Source organism: Chroicocephalus ridibundus, chromosome 1 (genome assembly GCF_963924245.1).
Source record: "Chroicocephalus ridibundus chromosome 1, bChrRid1.1, whole genome shotgun sequence".
Classification (NCBI taxonomy): domain Eukaryota; kingdom Metazoa; phylum Chordata; class Aves; order Charadriiformes; family Laridae; genus Chroicocephalus; species Chroicocephalus ridibundus.
In genome coordinates, this window is record NC_086284.1 from 60,066,294 (window position 1) to 60,079,251 (window position 12,958).

The 12,958-nt window shown below is 41.8% G+C and overlaps 1 protein-coding gene across 12 annotated transcripts in view; it reads left to right on the forward strand.

The window, feature by feature from the left end:
- The window catches only part of MBNL2 (muscleblind like splicing regulator 2), a 113,943-nt gene extending 101,421 nt beyond the window's left edge, over nucleotides 1-12,522 (forward strand). For all 12 annotated transcript variants that reach the window (XM_063336573.1, XM_063336539.1, XM_063336591.1 and 9 more), the window contains one exon: nucleotides 9,521-12,522. In XM_063336573.1, the coding sequence (XP_063192643.1) occupies nucleotides 9,521-9,535 (15 nt within the window). In that variant the 3' untranslated portion in view covers nucleotides 9,536-12,522. The remainder of the gene's footprint in view (nucleotides 1-9,520) is intronic.
- The last annotated feature ends 436 nt before the right edge of the window (nucleotides 12,523-12,958 follow it).

A 12,958-nucleotide genomic window follows, 5' to 3' on the forward strand; every position in this document is an offset into this window, starting at 1 on the left:
CACATGCTCAGGTACAAGAAGCCAGTGGGAGAAATGGAAAATCTCTGGTTTGTTTGGTTTGGGTTTTTTTCAGAAATTCCCTCCCTCACACACCACCACCCCTGTAGAGGACTGAAACCTGATTTCCTCTGGTAGCCTGCTAGATGGCAGTATCACATAACATGAGCAGTAAGCAAAGGCAAACACTCTTTCTTTTATATAACAAAAAAAATCAAGGCATATTTCCCTTTCCTGTTATAGACTGTTTTAGCTTTCATATCACTGCAATTGAAATAATGTATTTATGTTTGATATGATAACTTCCTTCTGTACTCTTGCTTTCAATTCAACAAACGATACGTTGACGGGTTGAGTAAAAGTCTTTTGGGGCAGATATTTATTACTTAAACATAGGAAAATTTTTCTAAGGTCAACTCATTTTGTAGGAATTTAGGGAAAAATGAGTTTGTTTCATTGTGCTTTGTACACACAGCTCTTGTGAGTCTGTTTTTTTCCATCATAAAATTTTAACAACACAGTGCAGTGCAGAGCTCCAGATGTACTTCTTTGGGATTCTGCTCTTTGAAATAATTGCATCTGGACATCCCTAGCTGCTCCAACTATTGTCCCTTGAAATAAACGAATGTCATATTTTTATCTCAGTGTATGATTTATTGCCCATCAGAAATGCCATTCTTTGGCTTTGGGTGTGCAGGAGGCTGCCCACGTAACCGCAGTGGCAACATCTTTGTTTGTTTGTTTGTTGTACCTGTCATGACTTTCAGCTTGAGACAGGTATTAGTTAGCTTTGACTGACTTCATTTTTGGTGAAACATTATCTTTTAAATCTAAATGATAGGATTGTTTAGGTTGGAAAAGACCTATAAGATCATCAAGCCCAACCATTAACCTAGCACTGCCAAGTCCACCCCTAAACCACGTCCCTCAGCACCACATCTACACATCTTTTAGATACCTCCAGGGATGGTGAGTCAACCACTTCCCTGGGCAGCCTGTTCCAATGCTTGACAATCCTTCCGGTGAAGAAATTTTTCCTAATATCCAGTCTAAACCTCCCCTGGTGCAACTTGAGGCCGTTTCCTCTTGTCCTATCACCTGTTACTTGGGAGAAGAGACCAACCCCCACCTCACCACAACCTCCTTTCAGGTAGTTGTAGAGAGCGATGAGGTCTCCCCTCAGCCTCCTTTTCTCCAGGCTAAACAACCCCAGCTCCCTCAGCTGCTTCTCATAAGACTTGTGCTCCAGACCCCTCACCAGCTTCGCTGCTCTTCTCTGGACGCGCTCCAGCACCTCAATGTCCCTCCTGTAGTGAGGGGCCCAAAACTGAACGCAGTATTCGAGGTGCGGCCCCACCAGTGCCAAGTACAGAGGGAGACACGTAATAGTATAATAATATAATATTAATATATAATAGTAAAATAATATGTATGTCTGTTTATGTGAGAGTATTCAGATAAGAGGAAAATTAGGGAAGCAGTAAGCAGTCAAAAGTCAGGAACATTAAGATTTCCTCAGACAAGTTTTAAGTATAGAGAGTTTTATAAAACTAGCACAAGTGTTGTAAGCGTGGTGTCTGATGAGTAACCTCGATGAACATAAATTTGGTCCCTTTCTGTGTTTGAGTTAAGTTCTGGATGTTGCAGTGGACCATCCACTGCTTGGAAGAGAGTCTGAACCGGAGCGCCAGGTTTTGGGAGGGGAGGGGTTTCAGAGCGGCGGTGACTGCTGGGGAACCTGGAGAAGCCCTGCTTCTGCGTACGGTGGCAGCTTTCACCTAAAGGGATGCCACGTGTGTAGTGGCACCCTCATACTGCATGATTTGGGCATGCATGATGTCTAAGAGGAAAATATAAAGCTGGTTTTGTTAAAAAAAATAAAAGCTAAGTGAGGACACCTAAGAAAATGGAAGTTTGGAGAAGTAACACCCCTACTACAGGAATATGGGCACTTTCACAGGTAACGCACAACTTGTGCTTGGCCTTTCCCTCCTTTGTGCTCTCAGTTTCTCTACGTAAGCCTGTTCTGGCAGTTTCTAAAATTCAAGAAGAGAAGGAAAATGACTTGAAAGTAGGAAGTGAAAAACACAGATGAGTGCAGTAGCTCAGACCTGCTGAAAGCTAAAATTGAGTAGCTATTCAAAACAGTCACCGGACAGGTGCTCCTAAAATATTACTGCAGTGGTTTTCCCGTATCTGTGTAGTCTGTCTGCTGCCTCTGCGATTCGTTAAAAATAGATTTTGGTAGAATATATTAGAGTATGTTATGATCAATTTTTAGTACTGCATTATTTATTACTTTAAAGAAGAATAAATAAAGCCAGATTGCTTTCATTTTTAAGACAACTAGTCCTGTTTCTTCAGAGTGAGTAAATACCTATTAAGTTGAACTTAAATATTCTACATTATTACTTGAGTAAATACCTATTGAAGCTCATAAGCATGCTGAGGAGTTGGCAGCACAAGTGGCTTTGGGCTCTCTTTCAGCACCTTGTGAACACTAAATGAGAAGAATGATGCTGTTGAACCTTTGAGCCCTTTGGGATCCCATAGTTGCCTTGATCTTTTCTTTAGATCATCATGAAGAGCTGGATTCAGACACAGCCTTTGTCAGCTTTATGACACCCTGATGGCCAACAGCTCATGCCTGATTGGAATGAAAATGGGCTAGCAGATGTGTCCACTTCAGCATGGACATCTGACCCTCAGCCATTTCTAGAGGCATATTATCAACGTGGGACAGGCAGAAGTGGGCACGCTCAGATTTAGGGAAGAAAAGAGAGGATGGAGCAAGGCACCAGAATTACCATGTCAGGGAATGAGCTGTGAGAAGGCCAAGCAAATAGGACCTCCAGCCCTGAGGAAACACCTGATGCTCCCAATATTAGTCACTGTATGGGCAGCTAACCAAGGAGGTCATCTGTGGCATAGACATCTCACCCTTCATATACAAATCAGAGGTCACCTTATTGATGAGCAAGCAAAGTAGACAAATGTATTTGGGATTCATTGGATTAGTGGAGAAGCAATAAGATAAAAATCCTCCTTCACCCCTAAGTTGAGGAGAGGTCCACAGTTAGCGAGAAAAATGAAGCGCGTATACCTGGAATCATAATGTGCTGGAAATGTGAATGAGGTTTATGGCCATCAAGAGAAGAGGAGTAGCAAAGGAAAGAAGCCAGCGATGCAAGGTGGAGCTCAGGGTGTTTATGAAAAGTGATGAAGTGATTGGCAGTGACAGCAGGGGTAACAAATTGCTTTCAGCAGGTCCCTCCAACCCTATTAGTAGTTCCTCTAGGTTTTGGCTGGGGATACATTTATGCGTGTGGTTTTTTTGTTTTTTTTTTCTCTTCAGTGTTTGCAGAGGACGTGCCTGTAGAAAGATGCTAGTTTGACACTAGTTTTACAGAGGTGCAAACTGGTGACCATGAATTTTGAAAATGGAAAGGGCCAGATGAGTGAGGCAGGCCTGAGGTTAGATGGGTGCACGTGCGTGCAACTGTGTTCCATAGAGACAAGGAAGGGAGGCTCTTGTGGCAGTGACAAGACTTGCGATGTAGTGCAGACAGTAGGCCAGGAGGGGACTTCCAGCGGGGGATTACAGGTAGTGCCAGGACCAGGAAAAGGGTGCAGGAAAACAGCTAAGGGGGGAGAGGCGAGGCATGTATACGCCAACGCCTTTCCACCCTGAGTGCTGGGAGCAAGCAGATGCTTTTAATGCAAATGAGAGTTGGAGCCAGCTCAGCTGTTAGCCGTTTGAGGACAAGGGCAAATCCCATCCCCTGGGAGAGTGTCAGTGGGAGTTCTGGGGTGGGGGGTTGGAAAGCTCAGGTTGGTGCTCCATGGAGGTGCTGCTGCTGCTGCTGAAGCCATGGAGAAACAGTCACCGAGAGACGACTACCAGACCTCATGCAGTCGTCTGACTATGACCCGTTTCACCTGGGAGCGCCTGAAGACTATCAAGAAACATTGTAGAGCCCTGGGAGCAGCAGTCGGGGACTATGGGGCGCAGGTAGTTTTTTTTGTCAATCCTCCCAGTTAGAGGGAGGCCGTTAATAGGGCCAATAGAATCTGACAAATCAACAAATGGCTACAGGACTGGTGCCACAGCCAGGGGTTTGGCTACTTAGACCATGGGACTTGCTTTGAGAAACCTGGTCTGATGGGGCCTGATGGGGTCTGTCTGTCAGAGTAGGGGAGTAGCATCTTCCATCAGAGGCTTGCCAAGCTCATGAAAAGGGCTTTAAACTAGAGTTGCCAGGGAAGGGGAACCGTAATCCATCCTACGCCTACCAATATGATGCCAATAATAGATGCCCAAAACCTGGAGAAGGGTTGCAGGTCAGCAGGAGAGCGCCTGGAGGGCAGCATAGAGGAAAACTAGCCACTCCAGCCAGTAAGTTAGCTTCAGCAGGGACCCAACCTAAATGCCTCTGTGCAAATGATTCTATGAAACAGGAGGTAAAGTCGTCCATCTGTAAGGCTAGGTAAAAATTAAGTAAGACCAAGCATAACTGATACAATAGTGATTACTCTCAGTAAATGTCTTAATATTTACTCATCCTTTTCCAATTTTGATTTAAAAAAAAAAAAAGACATTTATTTTGAAGAAAAAGAACAAGGTGCATGCCACAAAAGAGCATTCTGAGAGAAAATGAAAAATAAAGAGATGGAGGCATTTCCCAAAGGCATGGAGAAATATAAATAGTCCTGGGTTTCATGTCAAAGGGAAGAAATACTTGGTGTTATTTTTATTTTTAGAAAGCGGGAGAAGTTATGAGACAGCCTGATATGAGTCGGCTGTCTGAAAATATCTGTCACTTTTAATGTATACCCTGGATATATCTGACCAGTCTGCTACACGTGTGAAAAACATGAAAATAGAAAATGTCACTGTGGTAGGATTCATCTGCCCTGACGCAGGTGTCTTAAAGTTAAATACCTCAGTGTGAACCGTTTGCCACAGACTCGTACATTTGGTGGGGGGGGAAAAAAGCATCATGAGTTGATAATCTGTCTCATGCTAAAATAAATTGTCTGAGGTAGGCTAGGAAGATGTAAAGAAGGATGACCGGCTCAGGCATACATGTTCGAAATCATCTGAGATTAATCTTGTCTATAAGAAATTTCTATTACTACACTGCTCTTAAAATAAAAGGCTGAGCAGTCTAAAATATTTGCTATCTATGAGTTTGTTTTCGGAGGGGTAAATGGGTCAATTACGATTTTAATGCCCCCTTAAAATGTATTAACGCTTATAGAGTAAGTGTAATTTGGAGAAATAACTTCCAAACTTCTGAAAGAGAAACATCTCAGAGGTAGACGCAAAGTCGTGTTTTCCAGCTGATCCGCTGTGACAGGTCTTTAGTTGAACAAGGGTTCACGCACACGGAATTCATGCAGAATGGTAAGTTTTTGGTAGCCATTGTTGTATAATAAATCTGGGACGAGAAACAAGATTTAGCACAGAGCAAATAAAGAAGCTTTGTGAGTTTTAGCTTCAATAACAGAAAATCTCAAGCCAAACGGTGTTCTTGAAATTCGTAGTACCCAGTCGTGATTCTAGGGACTTTGGTTAATTCTGTGAACTGTATCAAGTAACGCAGCGCACATAGTGACCTGGGTGTCAGAACAGAGTTCACAAAGGTGGGATTTCCACCTTAATTTAAGAGATTCTCAGTTTTACTTCTTAAGTCTTGAGACAATAACCAGTCGCAGCTGCCTTTGCTGGATCTGAGGAAATCCCAAGCTCACGTGGATGTGTGTGTTGCATACCATGGGTTGGTAGTTCAGAGAGAAGCTGAAACCATCGGCAGTAGCATCTCTCTTGGTTGTCATTGCCACGGGCGACACTGCAGAATTGTTATCACCCTTAGGAGGAACCCTGGCTGAATTTAGGGATGTTCAGTGTCGCACAGGGGGCTTAATCACCACTGCGGTCATTCAGAGGTCCTGAAAGTAAAGGTCTAAAAGAGCCATGCTCTGATAGAGAAAGTCGTGGCATTTGGGAGCTGAAAATGCCACCTCTAAAGAGCTGGAAAATTTGGAAGAGCAAATGCTTCTTGGCAGTTAGAAAGCAGTTTGCAGAAATTTAGGTTCGCTCTGTGTATTTGCAGTTTCGGTGAGGTCTCGTAACTAACACTGGTACGATTTTAGTGATTTTAGCCAGCTTTCTGGCATTTCAAGCAGGGTACCAAGCAATAAGGCAATGGAGAGACCACCCTATGTCTGTGATTGCCCCAAAAGATGCCCTTTGCTGTTGTTAAATCTTCTGTGCGTTACCACCCCGGACTGTAAGTGCCAGGCCATTCGGCTTATGCTAGAAATAGTGTTCGTTCTTGTTATCTGCGGCAGCAGAAGGGACATTTTCTGGCACGTCTGTATCTGCACCTGTGGATCTTATCCATACAGAGCATGAGAAAATGCTTTCCCATGCTTGACCGGTAGACCTTTATAGGTGGGACAACGCACGCTCATTGTGTAGTCTTATTTTTCAGTTTTTTAAGCTTCTGTATACGATGGTAAAAGTGTCAATACATTGGATCAAGTTGCTGTGAAGTATAATGATGTAGTATCACCGCAAATACGGCAAGTCATATATATATACGTTTGAGGTGTAGCTCTTCAGAGAGTTCCTATTTACAAGGAACACGGGAGTGCAGGCTCTGCGATAGGTGCTTGCAGGGACGTTCCCTCGTCGCTGTGTTCTGTACGGCTTCTCCTTTTTCAGCGTGCAAGGTTGGAGCAATTAGCAGCGATGCAGACTGAGATAGCCTCTGTCTTCCATCACAGTTTATTACGCCGTTTGTAGATTAAACAGAAGAGGTTCACGGTGTGTTTTCCATGTAAAGTAGTTTGGCATTTTATGTTTCTCTGTCAGACGCGGTGAAAAAACCAGTTGCAGCAGCTGATACGTGCGTATGTAGCTATGGCAGGGTTGTGATATCTTTTGAGAGGTAGGGTGTGAACATGTAATTAAAGACTACAGGATACGTTTTACACTTTGTGGCTAAAGTTAAGGAGGGAAAAAAAAAAAAAAGTAGCTCCTCAATTCCGCATCTCCGCACTGGAGAAGCTTGTTCTGAAGGAGAAGCTTGAGGGTTTTTTTTTTCCTAGGAGGACTCCTACGTGTACTAGAAATAGCCGGGGTGCAACATGGCCTAGTTACATCCCCTGCATGAGCGGCTCCGCAGGCTCTGGCAGGGGGAGAAGCATGTTGGGGAGAGCTCCAGCTGCTCCTCCTGCACCCCCGGCCACGGAAACAGGACGTGCTCGGCACAAAAGGAAAGTGTTTACATTGTCTTCGCCATTTCCTGAGTTTCGAGAGGAGGGGAGAAAGGGCAGGAATAGGGATGGGGCGGTGGAAGTCCTTACCTGGGCTCCGAGTCCTTACCTCGGAGTGCGCCTTCTCTGTCGCACATTTTGGGGGAATTGGAAGCATCGATCTTGTGGGGCTGTTTGACCTTTTAGGACATCTCGGCGTAAGGGACAGTGATCTGTCTCCCTGTACAGGGAGAAAAAAGCTATAGGAAAATGCAAATTTATCCCCTCAGAAGTTGGGACACAATGTAGGCAGCTGCCGTGTCTGAAATTCTGGTTTTTTTGACACTGAGTAGATTTCAGGTTGTGTCCCGTTAAACCAGACCTTAGGATCCTTTAAATACACTTGCGTGATTATGGCTAACCCAGTGTAGCTAAAGCTGCTTTATTAATTACATTGACATGTTGGGTTGTAACATGCTAAAAATATCAGTGCTGATAATCTCGGTCACTTCTTATTTTCAGCACGGCTCCGTCCTTTGTACGCACTGTCGAATCACCCTGCTGTAGATGGAGCAGGGCTATCGCAGGCAGGGCTTTATTATTTCAGCAAAGGTATTTCTTTGTTATTTCAATAGGAAACAGAAGAAAGGCGATAAGCTAACAGACTCACAATGGGTGGAAGTTCATTAAAAATATATGTCCTTGTTGTATGGATGATGTATTTAGATGTTAAGCCCTTTGGAGCAGCAGGTGTTTGTACAGCGTTCATTACAATGGGGCCTCGCGTGTCACCAGATTTTCAGTGCTGATGGTAATCAAAGATGACTTTTTGGCATGCCGGCAAGTTAGGTGGGGTCAGGGAGCTGGTGGTTGTGCACAAAGAGTGAGGCCGATATGGTCGTGAGGTGTGTTAAAATGTTAAAATGTGGCCGGGCAGGGGATTAGAACAGGCGCCTCCCACGCGGAGGCCAGCGTGTTTCTTTTCGGCAGTCTGTATGTCAGAGGTAGTATGTTGCTGAAGTGATTTTTCAAAACACTTGTCTCGCCCCCTCCCCTCCCCCCCCCCCCCCCCCCCCGCTTTTTTAAAATAAATATTGCATTAAGCAGCGGTCTAGCTTCCACATACACAAGTAGGTCGAAGTGCTGTTGTGACTGTCTTGCGTACCACCTACAAACACACAGCTTAAAAATACGTCGAGTGACAAAATAAACGGGAAGAGCAGGCGATGCGCCCTGATTCCTTGGCTTGTGCTAGAGCCTGGAGCACAGATGAGCAACGCTGTGGTAAAACATCACGCCCCTGGCTTTTGACATCACTTTCACTGACAGCCGTTTTCAGGCAGGTGATGGCAATCTGGACCGTTTTCCAATGCGGTGAGCAGGTTGAGTCGGTTGCCGGGCACATTGTGCATTTAACCCTCGCCGTATTGGAAGCGCGAGAGTTTGCGTTTGCAAAACGGTTGGCTTCACCCTCAGTTTGAGAGGTTGGGGAGATAGAGCAGCTAGGTTAGTGACTAGCTACCACACAGAGGTACCACACGATCGTCCCCCTGGATCCCCTGACGTAAGGAAGCGTGAAAAACCTCTCCAGTTTGCTGACCTGCAGATAATTTTTTTTAGGAAATAAGCAACTGCAAAAAGCGTGTTGAAAAGACACTTTAGCTTCCTGAAAACACCCAGCCCAGTCCTTTTTTTTTTTTTTTTTTTTTTTTTTGCTTGCTAGTGGCGAGGGGCCCTGCCTCCGCCGTTTCCCCTGGTCGTTCCTGACTTTGTGGGAGCAGGGTGGGAGCTGGAGAAGCTCACCAGGCACCGATGCAGGAGCCCAGGCCTCCTCGAGAGGCCAGGGCTGCTTCCCCCTCCGCTGGCAGCCGGGGCGCTGGGGGCACGCACCCCACCGACAGCCAGGCCCTTCTTTTGGGGCTGCGGTGCGGTCTCCAGTGTTTTAACGCACCAAATATCCCCCTCTGCGTGTTCTCACGCACGTGACAAACGGGTGCGTGGGAAGAAGATGACGGGGGTTGGAACTAGATGATCTTTAAGGTCCCTTCCAACCCGAAGCCTTCTGTGATTCTATGACTGGGTTTGTGAAAGGCAAATGCCTCCCAGGCAGCGTGAGGATACAGGATGCTGTCCCATGAGGGATGCTGTCCCCTACGAACTGTGCCCGAGCTTAGTTAGTCCAGCGCTGGACAACCACCTGGGCGATCTGCTCTCCCCGCGTCACCTAAAAGCGCGATCACGCTTTCCTTTCTCTTAACAGATAATCCTGAAATAGCCGGCAGGAGCGGAACGGAGTGTCACGAAGCCTCCCTGCGGACGGCCAAGCACGGCTACTGTACATACTACCCCGTCTCCTCCTCTCTAGAGTTGCCACAAACTGCATGCTAAGTCAAGAATTTGTTCTTACGGACAAATCACAAACTCGAAAAAGCTAGTGCTGCTATGTCATATATGAATATTAAATATGGTATGCTTACTATACTCCAACCTAAAATAGTTAACTACCTGATACCAGCTGTGATGTTTCCAGACATAAAGGGTAACATTTAGTTTTAAAGATTTTCTAAGCATAGTTTAATTCTTGCAAATATTGTCTTTTCTCCATAACTGTACCCGACGGAAATGGTCCAGTTAAGTTAGTCTCGTGAGATTCAGCGTTTCCGAATCTTTCGAGCTCAGCAATAATTAAGTTGTATTGGCTAAAAACTTATCCCAGTTGCAGGTTTAACTTTCACTCAAACTATGATTGGGGTTTTTCTTCTCGGTTAAAAAAAAATAAATACATAAAAAATCTTGGTTTTGCTCCCCTGGCGAGTTGATTCCAAGACAGAGGAAGTGAAACGCAGCCCGGTGTCCTGCACGTCACCCCGCCAATCTCAATATTTTTAGCCAGAAGTCCAAAGGAAAGCACAAATTCTTTTAGATGCACATGGTTGGTGTTTGACTTGTATGGAGAAGTTGCATTTGAATCATAGCAGAATAGCAGGAGAAAATTAAAAAAATTTTGCACAGTATGAACTTTGTACCCCTTTCAATCCCCAAAAGAACAAAGTCTTGAGAATATTATTTTACGAGTATATTTATAACGTTTTTAAAAGAGACTTTGCAGAAGTGCCTAAATTTTGTCACATCAGACTTGATGAAAGTGAGCCTGATGCCAACAGTCCAATCTCACCGGAAGCGAATTATCTTTCAAACTCATAGTCAGGTTACCAAAAAGATCCGAGCTCTTAAGAAGTAACTGCTAAAAGTGTAAAATCAGACAAAACGAAAACAAAAAGACCAAACTAACAAAAGAAAAGGCGGAAAAGAAGGCTGTAGATGAAGAGGTTTGTATGATATTCTAATTTAATTAAAATTCAGTTGAGTCACTGAAACTTCGCAAGTGACTTTAATCTAGACTATTAACTGAACACTAAGAATGTAGAATGAGATTCAGTTTAATAAATCATTACTGTATTTGCATTTTTTTTTAATTGGATGACACGATTGTAACCAGATTAGAGTGGAGAAAAAAATAGTTCTTTTAATTGTTTTTCTTTAAAAACATATTTTATGTCACAAAAGTATGAAGATATCTTTAATACAATTATATACATATTATATATACATACATACATATATATGGATGAAGCAGATTTTAATGTTGTTTACTTTTTTAAATACTTTGTTGATTTACAAGGTAATTATATATGTATAATTAAAATTTCATTTGTTTGATTTGAGATTTGTTTCAAGCACTATTGTACCAAATATTTCATATTTCACATTTTATATGTTGCACATGTATCACACAAATGACATAGTTTTTAAATTATTGTTTTAAAAAAAAAAAAAACAAAAAAACAAAAACAAGACAGCTGTTATAAGTGGATATTATGTATAATTGTTTGCAGCATAAGTTTTCTATGTGGACATTATTAGTGATTGCAGTATTTTAACTTAACCTCTTCAGATGGATTGTAAACTATTTTAAACTTTGGCAGCACTGCCTGTTCCGAACGACTGAAGGCACTAACCATAGAATTATTTGTCTAGGAAATTATTTTCCGGGCTAAATCTCGTTTGTCCGATGTCTAATTACTATCTATTTATATATAAAGCTGGAGATTTGATCATCCGAAAGAAAAAAATAATCACGATTCGACTGTAAAATTAACATAGTGCTTGTAACGTTGCGTTAGTTTTAATTTGTGGAAAAATAATGTATCTTAACTTGTTACTTTAGCAGTTAAGGTATCACCATTATATACTATTAAAACACTAATATTTGTAGACTTTCTCAGTCATTATAACTAGGTAGTTGACACTGCAACTTGCCTATATCTGTCAAAGTTGTTTTTATTTTTTTATAATAGTTAATTTAGGCATTTGGGTAGCTTATTGTATAATACTAAATGGTAAATTATCCATGTTGTTTAAATATTTTATGTAGATAACTCTTCAAGACATTGTTTTGTGTGGACTTTTTATGTTTCGAAATACCTGTTATTCTATGTTTTTTACAATTAATCCAATACTACTATTTTTTGCCCATGGATGACGAAGCTTCAGATACATCAGGTCTTTCATCCAGATAAACTGACAGACAAAAAGAGAAAATGTATTTTTAATAAGAGATCCACTTTCCGACTTTATGACTTTGTAATATTCCTGAAAACTGTACAAGTACGAACCTATGCTAACAGTAAGGAGGCAATTACAGAGACGTGCAAATACGTGTACAACAGATTCTGCATTTTATTTATTTATAAAGTAATTTTATAGACTATTTCAAAATTTGGGAAGATCTAAAACTATTTTTCTGTATAAATATTATTTGCCAAAACTTTGTTTATATTTTAAAAGAAAAAAAAAAAAGTCTAATGAAAATGATTAAATTTTAAATGCTTTGTTTAATTAAAAAAAAAAAAATCCAACAAATAAAACCCCCTAAAAGAACCATGAGATGGGCCAACACAGAGACAGCGAATACTGTAGCTGGGACACGGTTTCAAGTGACTTGAGGTGTCTCGGTGTTTATTTTTGTCAAAGGATACAGCACCTCACCAAAATACCTTTTTGTTTGCCTCTCTCATCCAGCATAACTGATGACGCGTACGATGAATCTTTCGGTAACAGTTAAAAGAAACCCCTCCATTCACTCTTTTTCAGCGTATAACTACTAGTGGTCTGTTAAATAGCCATTCTACTTCTGTTGTGACGTTAAATTCATTCACCCAATGTACAACCACTGAAATAAAAAGAAGCATTTTAAAACGAGAGCCGAGTGGGGGCCATCCTTTCTCGCGGCGTGGCTCTGGCAAGAGGGGCCTGGGGTAACAAAAACAGTCTCAAAAGAAAGTGGAGGAGTCTTTAAAAAGTACATAATATTTTATTTTATTTTACATTTTGTTTTATTTTACGTTTTATTTTATGTTACATTTTATTTTCTATTTTATTTTTTTATTTTATTTTATTTTAATATATTTTATTTATTTTATTTTATTTTATTTTATTTTATTTTATTTTATTTTATTTTATTTTATTTTATTTTATTTTATTTTATTTTATTTTATTTTATTTTTATATGTTTTGTTTTATTTTATTTTTTTCCTTAATTGCATGTTCAAGTACAAATCCTTAAGTGCAGTGCCCAGGTTCGGGACGCACACAGATGCTTATACGAAGCAGCACGTACTCTTCTCCTGCGGGAGAC